The 27,509-nt window shown below is 42.1% G+C and overlaps 1 protein-coding gene across 1 annotated transcript; it reads right to left on the reverse strand.

The window, feature by feature from the left end:
* Positions 1 to 345: 345 nt before the first annotated feature.
* LOC308413724 (cytochrome P450 2B1) lies at positions 346 to 27,110 on the reverse strand (the record flags this gene model as incomplete). The annotated part of the gene is made up of 9 exons (XM_080908744.1): positions 346 to 527; positions 5,724 to 5,865; positions 6,034 to 6,221; positions 14,175 to 14,316; positions 15,127 to 15,303; positions 16,027 to 16,187; positions 18,632 to 18,781; positions 18,916 to 19,078; positions 26,940 to 27,110. 9 exons carry the CDS (start codon positions 27,108 to 27,110, stop codon positions 346 to 348), a joined length of 1,476 nt encoding a protein of 491 aa, XP_080764870.1.
* Between the last annotated feature and the right edge of the window lie 399 nt (positions 27,111 to 27,509).

Here is a 27,509-nt window from a genome sequence, read left to right on the forward strand (position 1 = left end):
ATACAAGTCTATAGACATAGCATTGAGACCACATACAGAGTCCATTAGCACAGGTCACCGAGTGTGGAGAACAGATAAGAGAGGACTTGGGCTGTTGGGAGGAAGATGGGAGTGACTCAGCATGAGATGTGACCTCAAGGTGTCTCTATACACAGGTCAAGAAACATGGTTGACTTATTTCTTCAGTGTCACTCACAGGGAAAGGGAACAGGCTGTGGGACTTTAGAGAATTACAATAGGACGTTGTGAGCAGTGACCTTGGGCTGGGATTGCAGATGCTTTTTCAGAGGCATAAAGATGGAGACATGCTCCACACAAGTGGGGACACTGACTGCCTCAGTCTAATCAGCGGGCTAAGAAGCTGATCTGGTATGTTGGGGGTACTTTCCCAATTCCACTCTCCTTGGGAGTAAGGTCAATGTCCTTAGGAGCCATAGAGCTGGACACTGAGAAGTTCTGGAGAATGGTGGTAAAGAAGAGGAACAATTCATTTCGGGCAACACCTTCGCCAAGACAAATGCGCTTTCCTGTGGGCACAAAAACAAATTCATGTGAGCACCCATCTAGTGTATAGCCTTTGGACTGTCACGTCCCAAAACCCATTTTAACATTTCTGCCCATTGCAATAAACAACAGTGGGTTTAATCATCAACCTACAAATTAAGTAGGAATGTTAAGAGAATTTTGCAGACAAATGAAACTAAAAACTATCATCTGAGGGAGGTAACCCAGACCCAAAAGCACATGCACAGGATGTACTCACTGATCAGTGGATACTATGAAAACAATACAGCATATCACGGATATTCACCCAAGACCCAAAGAAGCTAAACAAGAAGGAAGGCTCAAGCAAAGATATTTGAATCTCACTTAGAAGGGAAAATAAAATAGTCATAGAAGTCAGAGAGAGAAAGTGTGGGAGATGGCATGGAGAGGATGATGAGAAATCAAAATCAGGAGTAAAGAGAGACAGGAGAGAGGGTCAGGAGAATGAATGAAAATTTTCGGCCACCAGGGAAGTGGTTAGAGGGAGAGAAGATGGGGAAATATTTAAAAATCCCAGAGAACTAAGATGGGGAAGACCCCCAGAGGCTGTGGGGGTGACTTTAGCTGAGCCTTATAGATATGCAGATATGGAAAACTGAAGAGCCCCCTTCCTGTAACCAGGCAGGACCTCCAGTAGATGCTTAGGAAACCAACCCACACAGAGCTTTCCAATAAAAATTTTGTCCTATCTAAAATCAATGCAGGGACAAAGGTTGAGGAAAAACTGAGAAAACAGTCAAGCAAGAACCTGTCCAACTATCCTGTGGGACTGTTGAAGGTACCCTGGTTCCTGGTTGAGCTAAGGCTAGAAACCCCAGTGACACTAAAGCGACCATAGGCATTTTGCCTGACTCCAGGAAACCAGGTCCCTGTCACTAGCCACAGCCCTCCATAGATTTGTGGCCATCAGTTATGTAAGGGCAATGCCCCAAGCTCCTCTACAGGTAGAGGACTTGACCACAGGTCACATAGGCTCATGACACATTATAATGAGGTGCTGAAAGGCCTGGAGGCTTATCAATAACCTTCCCTTCCCAGACACTTTTTCCTGCAGAAGATATTTAATCTCAGGCCCACCCTGATAAGTAGGGTATAGTTTTACTCATCCACTATTCTGCCATGACAATAAATGCCTTAAAATCATGGACTGCCTCTTTTCATGGCAATCTGCTGTGAGGAGCCATTGGAGAAAGCCTTCGCCTACAAGGTGACACCTAATCTTCCATACAAGACCTCTGTGCACTCCTAGCCATGGCCACCAACCAAGTCCAAACATCAAGCCATCATCCAACCCAAGAGATGATCTGGAGTGTCCCCCTCTTTTCTCCTCAGGCCCAGGGTTGGATACACCCCATTGGCTCCTACTCCATTCTCAGCTTTCTGGAGGCATCCAGCCCTGACCTCCACGCAGGCTCAGGGAACCCCAAGCCAGGTCCAGCTGTCCTTTATAAGAATAAAGGAAGAAAGTAACCTGAACACAAAGTTTCCAAGTTTACATGTTATAGAGTCCATTAAACTAACTGAATTTGGCTGAAGATGGCTTCTGTATATAATAAAATAACGAAACACAATAGTCAACAGGACTACACAGTAATATAAGATTATATTCTTCCAAAGCACAAGGCTCAGTCACTCTTTCAGTTGACCAATCCTGGGCTGCCAACTCCTCCTGCATAGCCAAGTAAGGTACAATGAGCTGGCACCAATCAACCATGTCACATACCCAGCTCCCTCCTTTGTCTACAAACACAGCCTGCTGACTGGGTGCTGTAACGCTGAACATTCTCTGGATCAGGATATTAGCCATCATGAATGGTTTTCCTTGCTCAAATAAAGGCTCGTGATTTTTATTTCTTTTACAACATAACAAGCTTTAGTATGCAAACAGGGACAAACATGTCAACACATGTGCCACCTCCCTAGTGCTCACAGATAAATGCCTCCTACTCATGGCTTCACTGCCATCTTAAGAGCAACAACGTGTGCCTTCAGCAGAACAGGAACCTGGTCTTCACTGGTCTTTTTGTATTGTGAAGTTTGTATAATTTCTGTACTGTCTTGACAAGTGGTTTACAATATTACCCATGTTTTTGCTCTATTAATGGTGACTTATTTTAATATTATCTTGGAAGAATTACAAAATTAAAGATGTTAGAGATTACTGTCTTAAAAATATGTTTGGCCTTGTTTTTGATAATGTTATTAAGCTATAATATAGCCTTAAGAATTTGAAAAGCTATAGGTTTTTATAATAATATACACTATAAAGGCCAAAATGTTTCTAGACTTCTTATAGACTATATTTACAGATTAAAGTGTATCTTTACAGATTGAACTATAATTCTTGTTCTGATGCAAGAAGAAATTCAATTCAAAATCATGATTGTTTTAAGGCTCAAACCTAACAGGTTCTAGTCCCAAAAGCTACTATAATTAAAAACAAATGGAATGTCAGTAACCTTACAAATGGCCATACCCTTTAATGATTTCAAAATTATATTTAAAAGCATACTAAAAATTGATGTAGTTAATTGTGATATTAGACTTTATTTAGCCTCATGTTTTATGTTTGCTACAATTTACAGCAGTTTAGAGCAGATGACTAGAAACAAACATAAGTTGTTTACCCCAGATATACTTTATAAATTCTGACTTTCAAACCTCTCAGGGATCTGCTGAATACAACATTAAAGATTTAAATTTACTATGACAGACAGAGTCTCCCTAATTCTAATAGTTACACACCCAACGTCTCAAAATATGTAGTGTTGAAGAACTCCACTAGGATTTTAATACCCTTACCATTAGGCAAAGACTGTCTCAATGTCTTGCCCACTGTCAGGGACTGGCCTTAACTCTGGAAAAACAGACAACACCCAAAGAGTTGATTTTCTCTCCCATGTTCCTCCTCCACAGGGAAAATAAAAAGCCTCTTATCTTCTGGGCCTGAAGAACAGACTGCCTCTTCTGTGTTGCAATGAAAACCACAGGAATCTGGGATAACTGTCTAGATAGCAGATTATGAACTGATCTTTCATTTTAATCAATATATGGCACATGAATTATAACTTATCCTCTCAGATCTCTGATCATATTGACATCTAAGCTTACTGTTGCTTGACAGCAGACAACTGGCAAGTAGCGCCTTACCACATGTAACTCAGCAAACATGTTAACTAATGAGACAATTAATTACCTGGTTAAAACAACCAGATCTGTCGTTAGAAAGGCAAACAGGTTTGGCTTGCTCACAGGCTTCATGTTAAAAAATAAACAGGTTTCAGATATAGATTTCTGCTATTTTCTCATCTAAAGGCACTCACTTTGTAGTGACTGCTCCCAATGATCAACCACCTGTATCTCATTGTAAATAACTGACTAGAAAAAAGAGTAAAAATTTATTCAAGGTCTAAGAATATAAAAGCTTAAGTTATGAGAATCTAAGAAAATGTTTTTAGCTTGGTAAATGCAAGTTATGAAGGTTGCAATATGTGAAAAACTTGGATATTGATAGGCAAATGGTTTAAGGTATATAAAAGGAATACATTCTTCAGATTTCTTCCACTATGCTACCATTATGTTAGGACTTTAAAAGTTCAGAATTCTGACACTAATCAATGAAGTTCTGATAAATTATTAGCCTAACTCTGGTAAAGCATAACACTATATGGTCCACTTTCATACTCACAAGTTAAAGATGTTAAGTTTCCTTTGCTTAAAGATGTTTCTCATTGTTCTAATGTACATCTAGTCTTCTGAATAGAGGGAAAGTCTCTCTCCTCCCTTCTGTCTCAAGGAAGGCTCTTATCTTTCCTGAGCTCACCTTAAGGACTGCTCATGCTTTTCACAAATGTTGCCTACCAACCTCCGCTGTACCACAATATGGTATTTACTACCTTTTTCTACAATGTGAGTTTCAAAACAGACTAGAATTAACATTTCTTAAAAGTATCTTTGTAAACTTAAAAAGCTTCACATAGGCTTCAAGAAAGATACTCTGCCAGATTCACCTCTCACAGTCAAATGGACTCTATCTGGATAATTGTTCCTGTCAATCAATAACCTAACATTCCACCTGTTGCCTATTCTAGATGGACGGATAACCCCCTTCCTTGCTCTCAGGACTTCATTCCTCCAACTACCAAGACCATGGACCTAGGAGTTTTAAAGGTGCACCTAAGAAAAAGGTTATCCTGTCAACTCCAAATGTTTACTCAAAATCTGCATCCAGAACAGTCCCGGAGAAGCTACCCACAGGTGCTCCTGTCTGCCCTCACAGGCTCTTCTACTGACCCTGCACTTCCCTAGCCCCACAGGATCCCACAGATCCTAGAAAGCAGTGGAACATCCAGATTTCTCTGGACTTGTCAAGCATCAAATTTTTCTTAGGGTTCCTAAAGTCAGACCATCAAACCAAAGTTAGCAGGAAGTAGTTTAAAGAATATAACAACTGCATTCCTGCTTCAACATTACCCCTTTCTAGTTCCTCATTTTTATTTAAACAAGAAAAGAGCAATGCTGGCTTACAGACAACTCCACTAGACTTCCCCCAGGGACCTAGCAACAGCTTGCATCATCATCTGCCACCAATGCCTGCCAGGTAAAAGTCAGATGCAGCAGCAACAGCATACAAAAAGGACCATTGCCTACCCCAGATTTTCTCTCCCCTCTATCTCTCCCTTTATTCCATAGTCTATACTGTCTCCCCCCACACCCACCTCTCTCTCACTTTTTATTTTTCTACCCCCTCAAACACACACACACACACACACACCATGTTCCTGGCCAGATTCTCTTTCTGTTTTTCTTTCTGCCCTCCTCTGTCTCTCTTCTTTATGTTTTTACTATTTGTCTCTTTTTTGCCCCCAAATAAACCTCCATTATGCCACATCTGTCACATGGGACACTTTGTCATGGGCCTGGAAGGTACTCCCTTAACCTTGCCTTCCACTGTGTTAAATTTCTTATCATTGCCTTGAATACTTTCCAAAAGTATTTCCAAGACCTGCATGATCCTTTAGTTCAAGATTCCCCTCATGGGGCTGTAGCCAGGGTGGATAAGTGGTTCAGACAAAGCAGCTGAATAGACTCAGTAAACAGGGACCTATTGCTCTTTGTGTCCCAGAGGTTGGGCCTGCCCTCTGGTGTCTGGGAAAGGAAACGCAGGTCTGTCTCACCTGTGGAGAAGGGCAGAAAAGCATCACTCTTCTTCAGTGCCCCACTGGCATCCAGGAAGTGCTCAGGATTGAAGGTGTCTGGTTGTTCAAAGTACCGTGGGTCATGGAGAGCTGAACTCAGGATGGGGTACACCTCAGTGTTCTAGGAGAAGTTGTGAGACAAAGATGTTAATGTACCCTGACTCCCATATGCAAAACAGTCCGTCCATAAAAAATACCGAATGCTAGAAAACCACAGACAGTATGAGGTTGGTGATTAAGAGTGGGGTATGCTCATGGAGTAGCAATGAGGAATCACAGCTGGTCTCACCTTGGGGAGCAGGTACCCTCGAAACATGGTGTCTTTGGTGACTCTGTGTGGCACTCCAATAGGGATGAGATCTGAAAATCTCTGAATCTCATGGATGACTGCGTCAGTGTACGGCATTTTGGTGCGGTCATCAAGGGTTGGTATCCGGTGTGAGCCGATCACCTGGTCAATCTCCTTTTGGACTTTCTCTGCATAGAAAAGGGAAAGATGAACCTGCTTCAGCATCTTCGTAGCAATGATACTGTATTCTATCAGCAAAGGACCCAGGAAATTGATGTAGAAAAAAAAAAAAAAAAAAAAAAAAAAAAAAAAAAAAAAAAAAAAAAAAAAAAACCTGCTGAGATACTGAAAGATTTTCAGGGTACCAACAATTGTCTCATTCTTAAATGCCTGTTTCAATGTGCCTATCTTCAAAACTATGTTAAGTCTCTCTTCCATGAGCTTCAACCTCACTTCAGCATGGGCTTTGGTTTATTATGGAAAAAATAATAGACATCAAAGAGCTACTACCCAGGGAGACTTCAGAGCAACCATAATGAGACAAGAGTGGGGGGCGAAAGCAAGAGAAATTCTTACCTTAGAAATAAATTGACCCCCTTCCTGCTTCCATCCGTACCCAGAGCTAGAACCTTCAGGACTCACAGCCTACCCACAGAGAGCTGAGTACCCAGAAGTGCTCTTACTCATAAACCAAGAGGCCACAGGCCCACAAGAGAGACAAGCACCAGTCAGAAACAAGATCAACTAGCATCACAGATAACAAGATGGCAAGAGGCAAGCCCAAGAACCAAAGCAACAGAAACCATGACAACCTGGCAACATCAGACCCCAGTTCTCCCATAACAGCAAGTAGTAGATATCTAACATAACAGAAAAGCAAGATTTGCACTTAAAATCACACCTTATGATGGTGATAGAGGGCTTCAAGAAGCACATAAATAATTCCCTTAAAGAAATACAGGAGAACACAGGTAAATAAGTAGAAGCCCTTAAAGGGAAAAGACAAGAATTATTTAAAGAGCTACAAGAAAACACAACCAAACAGATGAAGGAATTGAACACAACCATTCAGGATACAAAAATAGAAATATCAACAATAAAGAAATCACAAAAAATGGTACAATCCTGAAAATAGAATACCTAGGAAAGAGATTGGGAGCTGTTGATGCAAGCAAGCATCACCTACAGAACACAAGAGATAAAAGAGAGAATCTCAGATGCAGAAAGTAGTATAATAAACATTGACACAATAGTCAGAGAAAATGCAAGAAGCAAAACGCTTCTATCCCAGAATGTCCAAGAAATCCAAGACACAATGAGAAGCCCAAACCTAAAGATAATAGGTGTAGAAGAGAGTAGATATTCCAAAATAAAAGGCCCACTAAATAATTCAACAAAATTATACAAGAAAACTTTACTAACCTAAAGAAAGATATGACCATGAACATACAAGAAGCCGACAGAACTCGAAACAGATTGGATGAGAAAAGAAATTTCTCCTGACACATAATAGTCAAAACACCAAATTCACTAAACAAAGTAAGAATATTAAAAGCAGTAAGGGGAAAAGGCCTTCCTCTACTCAAAGGATAAACAGGCTAAGAATGGAATTAGGGAGCTGACACCCTTCACAATAGTCACAAATAATATAAAATACCTTGGTGTGACCCTAACTAATCAAGTGAAAGACCTGTATGACAAGTACTTCAAATCTGAAGAACAAAAATCAAAGATATCAGAAGATAGAAAGATCTCTCATGCTCATGGATTGGCAGGATTAATATAGTAAAAATGGCCATTTTGCCTAAATCAACCTACAGATTCAATGCAATCCCCATCAAAATTCAACTCAATTCTTTATAGAGTTTAAAAGAGCAATTTGCAAATATATTTGGAATAACCAAAAACCCAGGATAGCAAAAACTATTCTCAACAATTAAAGAACTTCAGGTTAGGGGAATCATCATCTCTAACCTGAAGCTATATTACAGATCAATTGTGACAAAAACTGCATGTTGTTAGTACAGAGACAGACAGGTAGATCAATGGAATAGAATTGAAGACCTAGAAATGAGCCCACACACCTATGGTCACCTGATCTTTGACAAAAATTCTAAAAATATTCAAATGAAAAAACACAGCATCTTTAACAAATGGTGCTGGTTCAAGAGGGTGACCACCATCCGGACACAGGACCTGCCCACAGATGGCTGAGACCCCAGAATAGCTTTGCAAGTGCTCTTCTGCCAGAGACTACAGGGAGCTTGCCACACACCCTACACACTGTCACAGGAGGGATCACCTGGAGCTCCTGGAAGACAGATAGTGTGGTGCACTCTGGGATCCGGTCCTTTCAGTGAGAGGGCAGAGTGACCACCATCAAGGTCAGTACCTGAGTTCAACAAAATCATAAAAGAAAATATTCCTGCCCTTAAGAACGAGATGACCATGGACATACAGGAAGCCTACAGAACTCCAAATAGATCAAACCAGAAAAGAAATTCCTCCCAACAAATAATCTTCAAACTTCAAATATTCAAAACAAAGAAAAAATCCTAAAAGCAGTAAGGGAAAAAGGACAAGTAACATATAAAAACAGACCAATCAGAATTACACCAGACTTCTTAACAGAGACTATGAAAACTAGAAGATCCTGAACAGAAGTCATACAGACCCTAAGAGAACACAAATGTCATCCCATGTTACTATATCCAGCAAAACTCTCAATTATCATAGATAAAGAAACCAAGATATTCCAGAAAAAAAAGCAAATTTATACAATATCTGTCTACAAATCCAGCCCTACAAGGGATGATAGATGAAAAAATCTAACACAAGGAAGGAAACTACACCCAAGGAAAGGCAAAAAAATAATCATCATCATCATCATCATAACACAAGGAAACCAAAAAAAGAAAAGCACACAAACATAAGTCTACCTCTAACAACAAATACAACAGGAAACAACAATCGCAATTCTATAATTTCTCTTAATATCAATGGACACAATTCCTTAATAAAAACACATAGACAATCAGACTGGGTACATAAAAAGGATCCAGCATTTTGTTGAATACAAGAAACTCATCTCAGAGACAAAAACTCTACCTCAGAGTAAAAGGCTGGGAAAAAGACTTCCAAGCAAATGGTTTCAGGAAACAAGCTTGAGTAGCTATTCTAATATCAACTAAAATAGATTTTCAACCAAAAGTTATCAAAAAAGATCAGGAAGAACACTTTTTACTTATCACAGGAAAAAAACAATCAAGATAATCACTCAATCTTGAACATTTATGCTCCAAATACAAGGGGACCCACATTTATAAAAAAAAAAAAAATCCTACTAAAGTTCAAAGCATGTATTACACCACACACAATAATAGTGGGAGACTTCAATATCCCACTCTCATCAATGGACAGATAATGGAGGCAGAAACTAAGCAGAGACACAGTGAAACTAACAGAAGTTATGAACCAACTAGAATTAACAGACATCTGCAGAATATTTCATACTAAAACAAAAGAATATACTTTCTTCTCAGCACAGCATGGTACCTTCTCCAAAACTGACCATATAGTCGGTCACAAAACAGGCGTCAACAGATATAGGAAGATCAAAATACTCCAGAACAGAATACCAATGGCATTTACTCTAAGATCAAGAATAAACATGTGGGACCTCATGAAATTGTAATGCTTCTGTAAGGCTAAGGACACTGTTAAGAAGACAAAAGCAACAGCCAACAAATTGGGAAGGATCTTTACCAATCCTACATCTGACAGAGGGCTAGTATCCAATATATACAAAGAACTTAAGAAGCTAGACTCTAGAGAATCAAATAATCCTATTTTAAAAAATAGGGTACAGATTTAAACAAAGAATTCTCAGCTGAGGAAGATCAAATGGCTGAGAAGCACCTAGAAATGCTCAATATCTCTAGTCATCAGGGAAATGCAAATCAAAACAACCCTGAGATTCCACCTCACACCAGTCAGAATGGCTAAGATCAAAAACTCAGTTGACAACAGATGCTGGTGAGGATGTGGAAAAAGAGGAACACTCCTCCACTGTTGGTGGAGTTGTAGCCTGGTACAATCACTCTGAAAATCAATCTGTCAGTTCCTCAGAAAATTAGACATAATACTACCTGAAAACCCAGCTATTCCACCCCAAAGATGCTCCAACATATAACAAAGACACATGTTCCACCATATTTATAGCAGCCTTATTTATAATAACCAGAAGCTGGAAAGAACCCAGATGTCCTTTAAAAGAGGAGTGGATACAGAAAGTGTGGTACATTTACACAATGAAACACTACACTGCTATTTGAAACAATGGCTTCATGAAATTCGTAAGCAAATGGATGGAACTAGAGACTATCATCCTGAGTGAGGTAACCCACTCACAAAAGAACACACATGGTATGCACTCACTGACAAGCAGATACTAACCCCAGAAAGCTCTGAATACCCAAGAACAATTTACAGACAATATGAAAGTCAAAAAAAAAAAAAAAAAAAAAAAAAAAAGATCAAAAGAGGGATGCCCAAGTCCTTCCTAGAAGGGATAACAAAACACTCACAGGAGGAAATACAAGGTCAAATAGAGGAACAGAGACTGATGAAAGATCACTCAGAAGCTGCCTCACCTTGAGATCCACCATATATGCAACCACCAAATCCACGCACTATAGCTGATCCCAGGAATACTTACTGGCAGAAACCAGATAGAGATGCATCTTCGGGGACTATGTTAGAGTCATAAATATAGCTGAGTATGCTTGCCGCTAACCATTGGACTGAACTTCGGGACCCTAATGGGGGTGCTAAGGAAAGGACCTAAGGAGCTGAAAGGAGTTGCAACCTCATGGGAAGAAACACATCACCAACCAACCAAACCCTCCAAAACTCACGTGGACTAAAACACCAACCTTTGTGCACACATTGAGAGACCTACTGACCCAGCTGCATATGTAGCTGAAGATAGCAGTGTCTGACATCAATGTGAGAAGAGGCTTTTGACCCAGGGAGGGCATGTTTTCACAATGTAGGGGAAAGCCAAGTTAAAGGGGTGAAGAGAGAGATGAGGAGGGTGTGCACCTTTGTGAAGGCAAATGAACAGGGAAGGGGGAATGGGAGGAATGAGAGTGGGGTGGGGGAAAGGAATAACATCTCAAATGTAAATACAGAGTATCTAATTAAAATTATGAAAAAAATTTACATTAGGACCTCATAACAATGCAAAGCTTCAGTAAGGCAAAGGACACTGTCAATAGGACAAAATGGCAACCAACAGATTGGGACAATATCTTTGCTAATCCTACATCTGATAGATGACTAATACAAAATATATAAAAGACCTCAAAAAGTTAGACACAAGACAATCAAATAATCCTATTTTTAAAATGGGGTACAGATTTAAACAAAGAATTCTCAACTGAGGAATACTGAATGGCTGAGAGAACCTAAAGAAATATTCAACATCCCTAGTCATAAGGAAAATGCAAATCAAAACAACACTGAGATTACACCTCAAATTAGTCATAATGGTTAAGATCAAAAACTCATGTGACAGTAGATGCTGGTGAGGATGTAGAAAAAAAATGGAGCACTCTGCCATTGTGGTGGAATTGCAAGCTGGTACAACCACTCTGGGCATCAGTCTGGAGGTTCCTCAGAAATTTGGATATAGTGTTACCGGAGGACCCAGCTATACCACTCCTGGGCATATACCCAAAAGATGCTCTAACATATAACAAGGAAACAAGCTTCATCATGTTCATAGAAACCTTAGTCATAATAGTTATAAGAAGCTGAAAAGAACCCAGATATCTTTCAACAGAGGAATGAAGAGGAAAAATGTGGTACATTTACACAATGGAGTACTACACAGTTATAAAAACAATGACTTCATGATATTCTTAGGCAAATGGATGGAACTAGAAACTATCATCCTGCATGACATAACCCAGTCACAAAAGAACACACATGGTATGCACCCACTGACAAGCAGATAGTAGCTCAAAAAGCTCGGAATACCCACGAAACAATTCACAGACCCTGTGAAACCCAAAAAGAAGAAAGAGCAGTATGTGGATGCCTCAGTTCTTCATAGAAGGGAGAACAAAATACTCATGGGAGGAAATACAGGGACAAATAGAGGAGCAAGAACTGATAAAAAGATTATCCAGAGACTGCCTCACCTGGAGATCCATCCCATATGCATTATTGATGATGCCAATAAGTGCTTAATGGCAGGACCCTGATAAGGATGCCTCCTCAGGGTCTCTACCAGAGCCATACTGATAAAGATGAGAATGCTTGCAGCTAACCATTGGACTGAACAGAGGACCCCCAATGTAGAAGCTAGAGGAAGGACTGAGGAGCTGAAAGGATCTGCAACCCCATGGGAAGAACAAAATTATCAACCAACCAAATGCTCCAGAACTCCCAGGGACTAAAACACCAACCAATGAGTACACATGGAGAGACCCATGGCTCCAGTTGCATATGTAGCAGAGGATAGCTTGGTCTGAAATCAATGGTAAGAGAGGCCTTTGGTCCTGTGAAGGATCATTTTCCCAGTGTAGGGGAAAAAACACTGAGGTGAGAGAAGGTGGTTGCATCTTCATGGAAGCAAAAAAGGGGGAGGGGGATAGGAGTTGGGAGGAAGGGCATAACATTCAAAATGTAAATACAAAAAATTATCCAATAAAAATGATAAAAAATTAATTGACTAAACACGCACGCATACACACACACACACAAGAAACACACAACTTTACATAGAATTTATACTAATAACTTAAAGCTATGTCCTCAGAAATAACAGTGAAGTAGGTAGATTACTAAATTAAGCCATCAACAGATACGTGAAGAAATGAATAAGTAAAAAAACATCAATGAATAAATAAATATATGAACAGATCTATGAGTTAATGAAAGGAACAGAGTAAGCACTGGATTATGTATTCAACTTGTAAGTCAACAGATGATTGATTCAATTGTTAGATGAATGAGAGACTAGATAGACAAACAAAGGGGAATTCAAAGGCCACTTAGTGAAAGGATCAAGAAATGGGACCTGTTGATAAAAGGAGAGATGAGAATATGAATGAATTGATGGCCACTAGTTTATTCAACTCTGCTGACTAAAGGAGCAACACTTAGGTTGATTCATTGAAATAAAAGAATGAAACGCATCATTGGGTGATTAAAGAATCAATCAGTACACAAATAATTAATCAGTTAATTTATAAATGATTGACTGGATGGATTCAATATATGCTTGTGTGTGCACACGTGTGGGGTGTGTGTGTGTGTGTATGTGTGTGTGTACACTCATGCTGTGTGTGCATGTGAGTGTGAATATGTGCTTAGTGGGAAGATGGAAGAAATAGGTCTTTGAATAGATTGATACTTAGATGAGTAAATGATTGGAGGGAGAGGCAGATGACTGGCTCATAGATGGGTGGACAAAAGATGGGTAAATGAATAAAATGAATAGAATGAGAACTGCAAGGTGCCACGCCCCAAAGATGGCGCTGGTTTCCGCCTTCCACCTCCTTGATGGCGAGTGCTCTCAGTGGTAAACAAGTCCTTATGTGGCTGTGCCTGTTCAGCTCCCCTGCTTCCGCATCGAAGCAGCCTATCTGCAGGGCCCACATGGCTTACAGGGGTTGGTGGGCACAAGGGGATTTAAGCCTGTGTGGGCGTTCCCCGGGGGGCGGAGGCAGAGGCAGAGGCAGAAGCAGAAGCTTGTTTAAGGATCCTGAATAAACTGCTTGAAGAAGATCCTCCCCAGGTCGTGTCTTCCGTGCTGGTCGAGGTTGGGCGCCACAAATGAGCAGATGAATGAAGAGGTGGATGGATAGAAATATGAAGAATAGATGAATTAAAGATTGAGAGAAGGAAGCAGGGTGAGAAAGAAGCGAGAAAGCAAGGGAAGGATCAACCTTTAAGTAGAAGACAACAGCTGAGTGTTCATCTATTCACGACCCATAGCCCTGCCTTAGTTTACAAGTAGAACAAAACATTGAGAGTTCCAGATGAAAATGGTCCATGTCTCTCTCATCCGCTCAAACTTACAAATCCAAAAGGGAACTAGAAGATACCACAACTGCCAATGCGTGGCATACCTGCAACATGGGGGTACTTGAGCATGAGCAGGAAGCCATAGCGGAGCGTGGTACTGCTGGTCTCAGTGCCAGCAAAGAAGAGAGACAGCACAGACATCATGAGGTTCTGGTGATGGAACTCCGTGTGTTGGTTCGACTTCTCCTGATTCCGGATGGGAGAGAGAAGGATGGGTTAGGGTTGATTGAACCTTTGCAAGGGGATGCACATACATCCCTGAGCACTGTCCTTCTGTGGGTGAGTCTCATACTATCTGTACCTCTGGACATTACTCAACCTGTAATGGTTTGCATATGGTTGGCCCAGGGAGTGGCACTATTAGAAGATGTGCCCTTGCTGGAGGAAGTGTGTCACTCTGGGGATGGGTTTGGCCATCCTCTTCTTCTCTGCTTGAGGATGCTCAGTTTGTTCATGAAATACAGATGAACTCTCAGATCCTCCTGCACCATGCCTGCCTTGTTCTCACCTTGATGATAATGTACTGAACTTTGAACCTATAAGCCAGCCCCAATTAAATGTTGTCATTTATAAGACTTGACTTCATCATGTTGTCTGTTCAGAGCAATAAAGCCCTAACTACAGCACTGCCCTATACAATATGCCTCAGTTCCTTCTATCTTCTCTCTCTCTCTCTCTCTCTCTCTCTCTCTCTCTCTCTCTCTCTCTCTCTCTCTCTCTCCTTTCTTGTTTAGTGGTTTATCATGTTCTGTCTCCAGACTCTTTGTTCTTCTGTGATCTTTTCTACTTTTGCCCTTTGCTCTGTGTTTCTTATCTAGCCACACCCCTTCTCTTTCCCTATATAATTTCTCCCCATGTCTTTTTTTCAGATGTTCCCATCTCCTCCACTTGTTACTACATCTGCTCTCTATCCTCTACCCCCTCCACTCTTTTCCTCTGATCACATCCTCATCCTTCACACTCTCCCATAACATCTCTTATCAGGGCTGGACTAACCCTCTCCATGCGCAGAAGGTAGGTATCAATAAAGTCTCGTGGAGCGCTGGGGTCCAGGGTGGCCTTGTGCTTCTCCACACTATGGCCAATATAGTCCAGGATTTCCTGGAGGTTTTTGGAGATTTGTCTGTGGGCACCAGGAAAGTACTTCAAGATGGCGGAGAAGAGCTCAAACACCTGCAAGAAGAAGGGCCCAGGAGGTCACCTAAAGCTATCAGGACTCAAGAAGGCTGTGTTTCTAGGCTCCCTAGAAACAATGCTCTCTCTCTCTCCCTTCTGTCCTCTCCCCTTCCCTCCCTCAGTCCTTCCTCCCTCTCTTGCTCATCTTCTCTTGTTTCTCCATTTTCACTTTGATGCATATACACACAGCGTTCTATCAGAAAATCTCTGAATCTTTCTCAGCACTGTCTCGCCTTGTATTCTCTACCCTCTTTTGCTCTCTTCTCTTTCCTAAACCATCATTTTGGTTTTGGTTTCGGTTGTTTTGTTAAATGAAATATCATGTTTGTCAGACTGTCCTCAAACTCAATACTTGTCTAAAGATGACTGTAAACTCTGATCACACATGTACTTGGATTGCATATATGTATCACCACACCTGGCTAGTGTCATGCTAGGAATGAACCCAGGGATTAGTACATGATAGATAAGTACTGTATACACTTGGCTATAGCCACTGCCCCTGATTCATTATTATCTTCATGGATACATGGCTCTGTATTGCTACAGTCAAGTCTCTGCTCTTTGTTAACCATCCATACCTCTGCTCGAGTTCTCAGTCTCCTTGTCCTTCCATGCTGCCTCTGTTTTCCTTCCAGCCCTCAGACACCCCCTCCTTCATCCACAAAGTAGTATCTTGCTTCCTCTGCCCTGGATGCTCTTCTCTTCCCACACACTCACCTGGCTGGACAATGAACTTATGAGGGAAAAAGTCCTATAGAACAGCTCCAACAGGCGCAGGAACTGGCGGTCTGTGTAGTCAAAGCGCTCTCCAAAGACAATGGAGCAGATGATGTTGGCTGTGATACACTGGAAAAGGAAGGTGGGGTCTATGGGGGCTCCTGGAGGATAAGAAGGCAGGACAGGAGACAGCAGACATGGTGTCATGAATGGTACAACATTTGGCTTTGGCCCCATCTCTGAAAAACTGTCTCCTCCAATCACTACTCAAAGCATAGCATCAGCTGCCAAGCCTGCACTTATGATGCACCAGGTCCTGCACTCAGCGTGGCATGCAACAACTTATCTAATTTTAATTTATCTAATATTATACATGAAATATAATCCTATTAATGAATGGACACCAACCCACTTGAGCTCTGGCAGGCCTTACCCCTTCTGACCATTCCGTCTTCCTTTCAAAATAAAATAAAATCATTAGATTAAAATCCTAAAACAGCCTTCAAGGTCTATTCTTATATTTGTCCACTTCATCCTGAGACTGACTACCAGTGTCCAGCTATCCAAGTATTGAAGCCCAGCAATTAAGAGCTTCCTTGGCTCAACTATTTAATGGGCCCCAATAAAATTAAACATTTCATCCTAACATGTGGTTCCCCCTTTACCTTAATATATCACCATTTGACCCATGTGCCACATCTGTCCCCTGTATACAGAGGCAGTCCTACGTCTCCCTAGGGCAAAAAAAATTTCCCTCTCCCTTGCCACCCTTTCTCCCCTCTACTTTATTCTCTTCCCCTTATCCCTCTTCCTCTGACTCCTACTTTGTTGATTATCACTCCCTCTGTCTCTCCGGGGCAAATAACTTTCCTTTGTGCTGAAAACTTGTTCTCGCTGTTTTCTCTGGTTCTCAGCTGTCTGCCTTCTGATTTCTCTGCAGATCGTTCCCTGATGCTCGCCAGTCTTTCTTTAATTTGAAAGACCCTAGGGGCTTTTGCCTGCCTTTTACACCCACTGCCTCAGGTCAAAGCTAGGCCAAGTTCCATTTTCCACCCACAGTTCTTGGGAGGAGCACAAACATTCTTGAAAAACTGCAGAATGTACTGACTGATAGTCACCTGACCCTCTGATCACATGGCCTATCACATACTTGCTAGCCAATAGATTTAAAGGCTAATACGCTTACCCATGAATTTAAATTGTAACCTTACTCATGTGACCTGTACCCCTAAACAGTATAAAAATTGCTTGTAACAGCCTTTCTGGGTCACCTCTCTTCTGGATGTAGGTCACCCCAGTGCACTGTACTAATAAACCTCTTGTTTTGCATTGATCCTCGATCTCTCGTCTCAATCTTGGGAGCCTCATATAGGAAAGACTAAATTTGGGTCTTACAATCTGACTCTAGTTTTCTGTCTAAACCACTGCAGTATTTCCATCTTTTTCTATTTGTCCCTCCCCCTACCTACTTCTTCCCACTCTCTACCACCTATTCCCACCCCACTGACTCCTGCTACTTTTTTGTGGGGCTCTAGTTCTAGCTCAGCTTCCTGGTCTCTATGTCACCCTGCTTTCTCCTATCTTTTTTCTTGGTCTCCCAATTCCTTCTTCTCCCATCTAGCTTCTGCAGGTACATACAATTTCATGATCTCCTGAGAAATCTTAAGAAAAGACAAACAGCAGTATGGTGAACCAAACAACAGACTGTGTCACCAGTATGCCCCTGTGAGGAGGTTCCTAAGAGTGGTCCAAAGTTTACCACACAGTAAAACAGCCCACCTGGCGTCTTTGATCACTGTCTCATAAATCACCTATCCACAATTAAAACACAGGTTCTTGCTTCCCACACATGAATTGGACATAGACCATGCTTGAGACTGTTTTGTGTAACCATGATGAACTTGAACACCATCTAAAGTCAAGAATGACCTCAGATCTCTAAGCTCCTGGCTCCACCACAGATACACTATGAAGACCAGCATGTAAAACGTTGCCAGTATTGTGGTGTTGGGGATCAGACCGAGAGCTGCATGTCCACCCACAGCATCAACTCTTTCTTTTGGAGACAAGAATTGATGATGTAGCCAGACTGGCTTTGAATTTATAATCCTTCTTTCTCAGGTCTCTGACTTCTGGGAGGAAAGGCTTTTGCCCTCATGCCTCCTGACATAGAATCTTAACATGGGCATCAATTTCCTAGACTGGAAGAACCCAGCATGCTAATCATGCAATCTATTTTTCTGAGTTATTCTTGGACACTGTGATCTTCATGTCTCTTTCCCTGTTTTTATGTATTTCTCTCTCTCCCCCACAGTGTTTGTGTCAATGTGTGTGTTTCTGTATGTGTATGTGAGTAAATGTGGATGTTTGGGTGTGTGTTTATGTGTATGTATGTGTTTGTGTGAATGTATGTGAGTGAATGTGCCTATGTTTATATGTGAATACATGTCTATGTGTATGTGTTTTGTGTGAGTGTGTGTGTATGTATGAGTGTGTGTGTGTGTGTGTGTGTGTGTGTGTTTCTCTACCCATGGATGTCTCTTTTTCTTTGGCTGTACACTCATGTCTCTGCCATCTTCCTTCGTGCCCATTCTCCCAGACTCACCCTGGGATTTCCGAAGTTCCTCCACCAAACATTGTGCTTCCTCCTGAATCCGCTCCTCCACACTCCTCTTTCCCATCCCAAAGTCTCTCATGGTGGCCAGAGAGAACCGCCGAAGGGCCTTCCAGCGATCACCATTAGCAAATACCACACCTGAGAAAATAAAGGAAGCTCGGATGGGCGGGTCATACAGGAAGTTCAAAGAAATCTGGGGTTTTCCCCTCTATGAGAATCAACTCTCTGTGGCCATTTTCCATCCCCTTATTCCCAACATTTGAGAGTCTCACCATAGTCCTTGAAGACCGGCTCTACCACAGCAATTGTCCCCCGGCCAGAGAAAGCCTCAGCTTGGCCCACCAGAGCCTCCCTTATGGTGTCTGTCCCACAGAGCATGACCACGGGCCGTGGTCCCAGGTGCACTGTGAACACATCTCCATATTTTTTTTGAAGCTGCCAAACATAAAGGAACCAGGACTGGTGTTAGCCAGAATAGAAATTGTTGTTAAATTGTTAAAACACTTAGATAAAGATTGGTAAATAGGCTGGCCCTGGACCCCCTTCCATTTCTTAGGACCTAGAAATTTCAGGGTGAATCCACCAACAGGAAGGTGTCCCTTTACTGCTTAAATGTTCCAGGCAGTACTGTGTTTCACTAGAACAGTGGGGGCTGGGCTAGTGTGTTGTTGCCTGGCTAGTGCCAAACACTCAGCACTTGGGAAGTAAATAAGGAGGTCCAGAGATTCAAGAGCATCTCTGGCTGCTGTTGAGCTGGGGGCCAGCCTGGGCAACATGAATCCTTGTCTCAAAAATAAATAGGTTATAGATATGATATAGAAAAACTGATAATAAACCGCTTCAATAAAATTGATAAAAACAATTCAATAAAATAGAATTGATGTTACAAAAGATACACAAACTATTTGCTTGGGAAATACTACATTTCACAAGGTAGGGTTTGGTTAAGGGCCACCTCTAATGTGACTGGGTTAGTAATATAAAATAACCAGACTTGTTGGAAACTATGGAGAAGAATTGTGCCTTGAACACAATTGAAGCTTGGGTTTGCTGATAATATGCATCTCTTAAGATTTATTTCTTAAGATTGTTGTCAATTAGGCTGGCTTGCATATGAAAGAACATGGTTCCACAGGGCAGTTCAAATAGGATAGCACTTGGTAACAACCACCATTAACTCCCAATTCTTCATTAGGAAGAGTGTAATTCTTCTATGAGGGCAGGATGACCCTGGGTGTTGTCAATTGAATAAGAATAGTCAACCAAGGCTTCTATATTTGAATGCTAAGGTGCAAGGAATTGATGATATTTGAAAAGATTAGAAGGATAAGGAAGTGTGGCCTTGTTGGAGGGAATGTGTCACTGGAGGTGGGCTTTGAGATTTGAAAGCCTACACACCAAGCCCAGAGTTACTCTGTCTGTCCATAGATCCAGGTGTAGCTCTTGGCTGCTGCTCCAGCTCTGCACATGCCTGTGGTCATGCTCCTGCTATGATGATAATGAACTAAGTCTCTGAGACTCCAATTCAGCCCCAACAAAAGCTTTCTCCTGAGAGCTGCCTTGGCCTTTGTGTCACACTCAGCTCTGGTGTCACATCACAGCCAGAACAGTGACTGAGACCCTGAGTGACAACCACTCAAGGGGACAGCACTGGTCTAAAAAGTGATGATGACAATATCTCTGCTGTAAATCTCCCACTTACCTGAAACAGGCAGACTTGAAATTCACGGCTCTGTAAAGATTGTTTAATTGCTCAAAATCTAATGTGAGGATGAGGCTGTAAATCTTAAAACAGATTTACAGATGATAGCAAATTTTCTGTTTGAGTTTAGTTTCTTTAGGTTGACAGCCAGAACCAGATGCGCATTATTGAAGAGTTTTCTCTTTATTTCTCAAGAGTTTGGAGTAAATTCTTACTGGTGAAAGGAGAGGGCTTAACCTGCTTCTTGATATATATATATGGATAGATACAAATATATACACAGGTATGTATATGATATGGATGTGGATATGGATATATATAGATAAAGACCCTTGTCTATGACATTAAGTCTGACTGGCTCTGGAATCTCAACCAAAAAACATTCATTCTTCCTGTGACCCAGCTTCAACCTGATCAAAGCCTCCTGACAACAGTCAGAGAGAATGGCCCTGACCCAGTCACTGGGTTACTTGGGGGAAGAAATTGATGATCCCTGGTGATGATCCTGACTGTCAATCATAACTACAATACAGATTAGGAAACTGCCTGGTAGTATAACCATCTCTGGGCATCTACAGGAAATTGGCACCAGGAATATCAAAACCTTCTTGTACTGAAAACCCATGAATAGAATGTTTGCAAATAACCCACCCTCATCCTCTTGTACTGAAGACTGGTTCTAGTGCTTTGATTCAATTTTGATTCTACAAGTCCAAACACTAAATGTCCTAATCCCCAATTGGTTTTTGATAGATCAATAAAGATGCCAGCAGCCAATGGCTTGGAAAAGAGAAATGGGGTGGAACCCTTAAATTTGGGTAGGCTAGGATGCAAAGGAGGAGACAGAGATCACCATGACTCAGGGGAGTGAGATGAATGATATTTAGTGCTGCAGAGGGAAGATCTGAAATATAGGAGTAAAGAGAAAATGGTCCCCAGAAGGGATGCCCAGAAACATCTTGGGCAGTGAAGACCATTAGGCCTAACAGGGCAGCAAAGTAAAATGTAGATAGATAGAGAAGATATTGACCCAGGAGCACCAGTAGGAAAAGCATGCTAGCCTTGGAAGGCTTAGAACAGCCAAGCCTTTGAGTAGCTGAGTCATTTCAAAAATAAACTTGTGTGTGTGTGTGTGTGTGTGTGTGTGTGTGTGTGTGTGTGTGTGTGTGTGTGTCTGTGTCTGTGTTTGTGTGTGTGTGTTTCATTCACAAATCCAAAAGGCTGAAATGCAGGTGGCTGGAAGTATAACCACCAGAGCATAAAGCAGAGTAGCTAAACTCACTGCTACACACTAGTAACCATTAGCTCACTTCAGATTTCCATGCAGATAATAGAAATTAAAGGCTAATGGTCAGCGCCCCCCATGTGGTTTATGAAATAGCGCTAAGAAAAAAAACTGCATGTTTGATTTCCATGTGTTTATGTTTTGAGACAGGATCTCATGATATTGGTCAGGCTGACCTGGGACTTCCTATGTTGCTTAAATTGTCTCAACTTCTCATTATTCTGCCTTATTCCCAGATGTGCTAGGGTTGCAGATGTGAGACACGCTTATACCTGAATGCATTTGTTCTAAGTATTTTACAATCCGTGGTTGGTTGAATCTGTGAGTGGAGAATCAGCCTTTATGGAGAATCAGCTATAACATCTGAAGCTGAACATAAACATGCAGAGAAACTTCACCTCCAAATGCTTGTACAACAACAAAAAAAAAGCATACTTGTGTTCAGCAAATGAATAAACCAGATTATTCCTAGAAGCCTTCTTAAAATTCTACAAGAACAAGCACTGACAAGTCCTCTCTCTCTCTCTCTCTCTCTCTCTCTCTCTCTCTCTCTCTCTCTCTCTCTCTCTCTCTCCCCCTCTCTCCTCTTTTTCCTCCTCCTCTTCTTCTATCTCTTTGTGCACATCCTCACTCTCTCTTCTCCCCAATTCTACTCATGGCAGCTTCCCCAGTCTCAGTCCTTGGGGTCAGTGACCTCGCCCCATTACAGCTTCCCAATAAACCTGCCTTCAGTATAACCTAATCTGGCTTGAATTGATTCATTTCACCAGTGGAGAAATAACATATCAATAATTAATTGCAATTCTATCCAAATTCTAAGAAGTTCCATCAAGCAGTGCTGGGGGGCCTCTATTCATGGGGACTGCCTCCTCTTCTGAGTCCCGACTCAGAAAAACCGTGCCTCTTCTGAAACTTTCTTTCTAGCGCATGTTCTTTCAGATGCTAAACCAAGGCTTTCCCAGACATTGAGTTTTTCCCTTTCTTTTTCCAAAGCTCCTCCACTTGTTTCTCACCACACGGATGCTTGCAAATGGCATAGATTCCTCTCGCTCCCATCTACCTCTTCTGGTACCTGCCAAGATTTACCACTTGCCTAACCTTGTGTTTTTAATCTCACACTCTAAGAAGATTATCCTCAAGCTCCTTCTGCATCCATTTCCTATGCCAGTTTCCATGGTAACAGTGTGCCAGCTTTCTTCTCTCTGAAACTATACCTCCTACACGCACTCTTTCACCATGTGGCAGCCTACAAACAGCATAAAATACCATCCTCCTATCTCTGATTTTCTCCTCTGGCAGCTGCCAATATTCACAACTTGTCTGCCTCGGTGTTTTCCTCTCAAAACCTAATAAAATCATCCTTGGGGTTCAAAAGGACTTAAAGACTGAGAAAGGCAAATTTTTAGTTGGATGTTTTTAGTGCAAGTGTTGGCAGTGGCTGGAAGCCAAAGCTTAGGCTTCTTACTCTATTCCTGCCCAACAGAATGTCATTGTACTTAAACAATCACTCTCAAAAATGCATACTTGATAAAAAGCCCACATAATAACATTCAGCAGTACAGACACCTGGGAGAGTAGCACTCAGTTTCTTGAGCCACAGCTGAAGTTTCCAGAGAACATTCCAGAAGGCATACTGGAAAACCCAGGCCCATTAGCACATAACCTAAAACAAGCAATTTGGAATTGAGCTAGAACTCACAGAGCTGACATGGCCCTTAGCAGCTGTATTTGAGTCAGGCTCCTGGCTCAACTGCAACACGCTTGACACAGCCAAGCTGGGTTCTCCTGGGGCTCCTGGAACATACCCACCACTTGGCATCAAGGGCCAACTTTCTGGATCAGCTACCCTTGGCTTCTTGCCTGTTCCGTGTACTATGCCTTGAACATGGTTTAAGTGTCCTCCATAGGTTCACATGCTGGAGGCTTGGTCCTCAAGTTAGTTGTGTTGAGAGGTGGTTAAGTCTTTAAGTGCTGGATACTAGGGAGAATGATTGGGTCTTCAGAGAAGATCCACAGGATACCTACATACCGAACCAGCAGACATGGCTGGATCCTTGCAGACTGATTACTACAAAATGAGGTCACCTGACATGGTCAGCATCTTCTGCATGTGACATATTCTCTTCTCTCCTCTCCACTATGTTGTGACACATGCAGAGGGTCCTCACCAGAGGCTGAACCAAAGGAGTGCTTGATCATAGACTGTTGATGTCCATTATTATGAGATGAATGAACCTCTTAGCTTTTAACTGTCATTTGTGTATGTGTATGTGTGTAACTATGTGATGTCTGTGTGTACCTGTGTGTGTATTGCCACATGTGCGTGGGTACTCCCAAAAATTAGATGAAAATGTCAGCTCTCTGGAACTGACAGTACAGGTAGTTGTTAGCTGTCATATACAGACATCGGGAACCAATCTGGGTCCTCTGGAAAATCAACAAGCATTCTTAACCCCTGAGTCATCATTCTAGATCCATACACCTCCTTACTTTATAAAAGACCTCTTGCTTATTGTTTTAACAACAGAAAACCAAGACACCAGAAAAACCTACCTTGCTGGCTTAGGTGGGTTGTTTCTCTGCTAACTTAGCTTTGTTTCGTTCAGACCAGTTCTTCCCCATAACCCCAAAGTTCAACATTACTTAAGCTCTTCCATTACATCATTCTCTTGTTCACCTGGACCTGCTCCTTCCTCATCTGCCCCTCACTGCTGCCCGGAATCACCTTTGTTTCCCCATTTATTTTCACTCCATTGAATGAATCTGATCAGATTTTACATCTTATATAAACCCTTATGGGCATACAGATGATCTCAAAACTCAATTGGGTTGAGGGTTGGAAAGATAGCTTGATGTTTAAAAGCATTTGCTATACTTTCAGAAGCCCTATGCTCAGTTTCCAGTTCCTGCATGGCTCTAACAACCTGTAATGCATTCCCAGGGGATCCTACACTCTTTTTGAGCACCAGTAATGCACGTGGACACATGCAGGCAGCCCTCATGCAAATAAAATACTTACAAACCTTATGGGGAAACATCCTCTTATTTTACCTATGTTCTGTATCATCCAGGTGAACATGTAACAGGTCCAAAAACGTCTACAAGTTTATCCTACATCTCTACCCCGACTGTCACCTCTCGGGTGTCAGGGACGCAGCCTCATTCTCTGATCCTGCCACTATGACTGCTAAGCAGTCAATCAGGAGAATCTTTATTGTTCAAAATGTATAGTTAGAAAGGCAACCAGATCATCACATCAGAGTTGGTATAGGCTCTGATTTCCTGCCAAATTCACATTTCCTAGACCCTAAGAGCCCTGTGTGGTCATAACCTAAGGTCACTGTCACTAAGATGGAGCAGAGACTGAGGGAATGACCAACCAATAACTAACCCAGTGTGACACCCATGCCATGGGCAAGAACCAATCCTTGACCCTATTAATGATTCTCTGTAATGCTTGCAGACAGGAGCCTATCTTAACTGTTGTCTGAGAGACTCCACCCAGTAGTGACTATAACAGATGCAAAGACCTGCAGCCAAACATTGGATGGAGCCCTGAAGTCTTAGAGAAAAGTTGGGGGAAGGATTAAGGGTTTCATATGGAATAACAACCCCACAAGAGGAAGACCGACAGAGTCAACTAACCTGGACCCCTGTAGGTCTCAGAGACTGAACTACAAACAAAAAGCATACACAGGCTGGACCTAGGCCTTCCTGAAAATAAATAGCAGAGGTGCTGCTCGGCTTTTATGTGGGTCCCAAGCAACTGGATCAGGAGCTATCCCAAAAGCCTGTCTGTGGCATATGTTCTTCCAGCTGGACTGCCTTGTCTGGTTGAAGTGGAAGAGGGTGTGCCTAGCCTCACATATGTGTCAAGGTGGGGGAGATACCCAGCGAGTCTCCACCCTCTCGGAAGAGAAGGGGAGGTGATGAGGGACACCCAAATTGATTACTTAATTAATTAGTGGGAAGTTAGCATGGGACTTTGAGTGTCCGCTAAGTTAATTAATTAGTCAATTAGTTAATTAATGGGAAAAGATCACCTTCACTGCAGAGGAAAGATGCAGCATTGTGGGACTGTGGGGAGTGGCGCAGATGGCTGGGGTAGGGAGTTGATTACTTAGTGGTATAGTTACTCTTGAGTTCGTGTTATGACAAATTGTCCCCACACAATCAGGAAGTTGCCAGCATCTCATGTTTTACTCACCAACCCTCCCAACTAAACCTAGAGCCCAGAAGGCATCCAACCTTTCTCTTTATACTAAGTGATCTCCAAGAAATAAACCACACATCAACCCACCCTGAACAACCCTAACCAAACTCAGTGGGTAGAAACAAAAAAGGGATATCAAGGTAGGAAAGGTAGTGTTAGCCAAAAGAAAGATTTCTGAGAGAGAGAAAGGAGGGGTCACAGATGACAAGATCCAGTATGTGTGTACATTAAATTCTCAATGGATATCTTAAAATAAATTAAATGGGATGTTGGCTTGACCTTTATCACACATGGGAGGCGTGTGTTTAAAACACATGTGGCAGGGTGTTATGACACACTTATTCCAGAGGCTAGGGCAAGGGAATTATGAGTTGGAAGCCAAACAAAAACAAACAAACAAACAAACAAACAAAACACAAAAACCAAAAAGCCCACAAGAAGACCCCATCCCAAAAAATAAATGAATACAACTGAATTTACCATTGGCGTTGGGGTAAAGGAGGATCTTTTTAAAACCAGGCTGAAGCTTCAAGACTGTGACATCCACAGCCATTGCAGCAGACAGAAGGGTGAACTTCACTGCCTCAGCTCTCTCATGATTATTAGTAAGTGGTAGTGAAATGTGAAACCCCATGTATGAAGCACCAATAAGATGCTGGTGGGTAAATGCCAAGACAGCTGTTGGAATAAACTGATAAACACTCCTACACAACCCTCCTCCTGCCCTGCCTTTCTTCACCTTTGTCCTAGAACACCTCAGGCTAATCTCTTGTTGGCAGAAGCAAACCTTCATGTAGATGCCTCTGATATTTGTCTTTCTCTTCTGGAACAGACAAGCCCCAAGGAGTAAAATTCTACTGCTTATACCTAATACCTCTACACCTTCACTCACTAAGCACAGTGCCCCCACACAACAGCATGACTTGCCTGTCCATCTGAGCATCATCCCCCATGAATAAATATCTCACTCTCCCCTCAGCAACCTTCCAACCCGAACCTACAGCCAGGAAGGAGCCCCTTGCCCTTCCTGCTGAGTGATCTCCAAGAGGAAACACAGGGCTAAACCCACAGGGCTCAGGCCCTGTGCATGTCTCACCTGCATGAAGGAATTGAGAAGGCCTCCTCTGTCCATCTGCAAGAGGTTCCCCAAGAGGGGCAGGGGACGAGGTCCCGGTGGGAAGTTGCCACGGGACTTTGGATGTCCCCTGACTAAGAGTAACAAGAAGCCCAAAAGGAGAGCAAGGAGGAGCAAAATGCTGGGCTCCATGGTCCTGATCTAACCACTGTTGACCTCAATGCACACTCCAACTGGATCTTTTATGCTGAACCACCTCTCCACTCAGTTATGCAACATCAGATGATCCCGCCTCCTCTCTCTCGTTGCCCAGAGACTGAGCACCCATAGCAACTTCCTGTTTGGCTGCTCACTTCTCATTCCCTTACCCGCACCGTGGATGTTGGCAAGGGCACCATGAAACATACACAGGGCAAAAGGGCACTGGGAGTAACGCCTCTTGTTTTATGGTGATAGTGTGCACTTTCAGCACATTTTTGCCTGTTTACTTACTAGGGCATGGGATTGTGTGTGTGCTGTATCCATTTTATACATGAAAGATCATTTCTGATATGAATGCACAGATGTGTATTTCTGTATCTAAGTCTAGAT

Source organism: Micromys minutus (assembly GCF_963924665.1).
Source record: "Micromys minutus genome assembly, chromosome: 32".
Taxonomy (NCBI): Eukaryota; Metazoa; Chordata; class Mammalia; order Rodentia; family Muridae; genus Micromys; species Micromys minutus.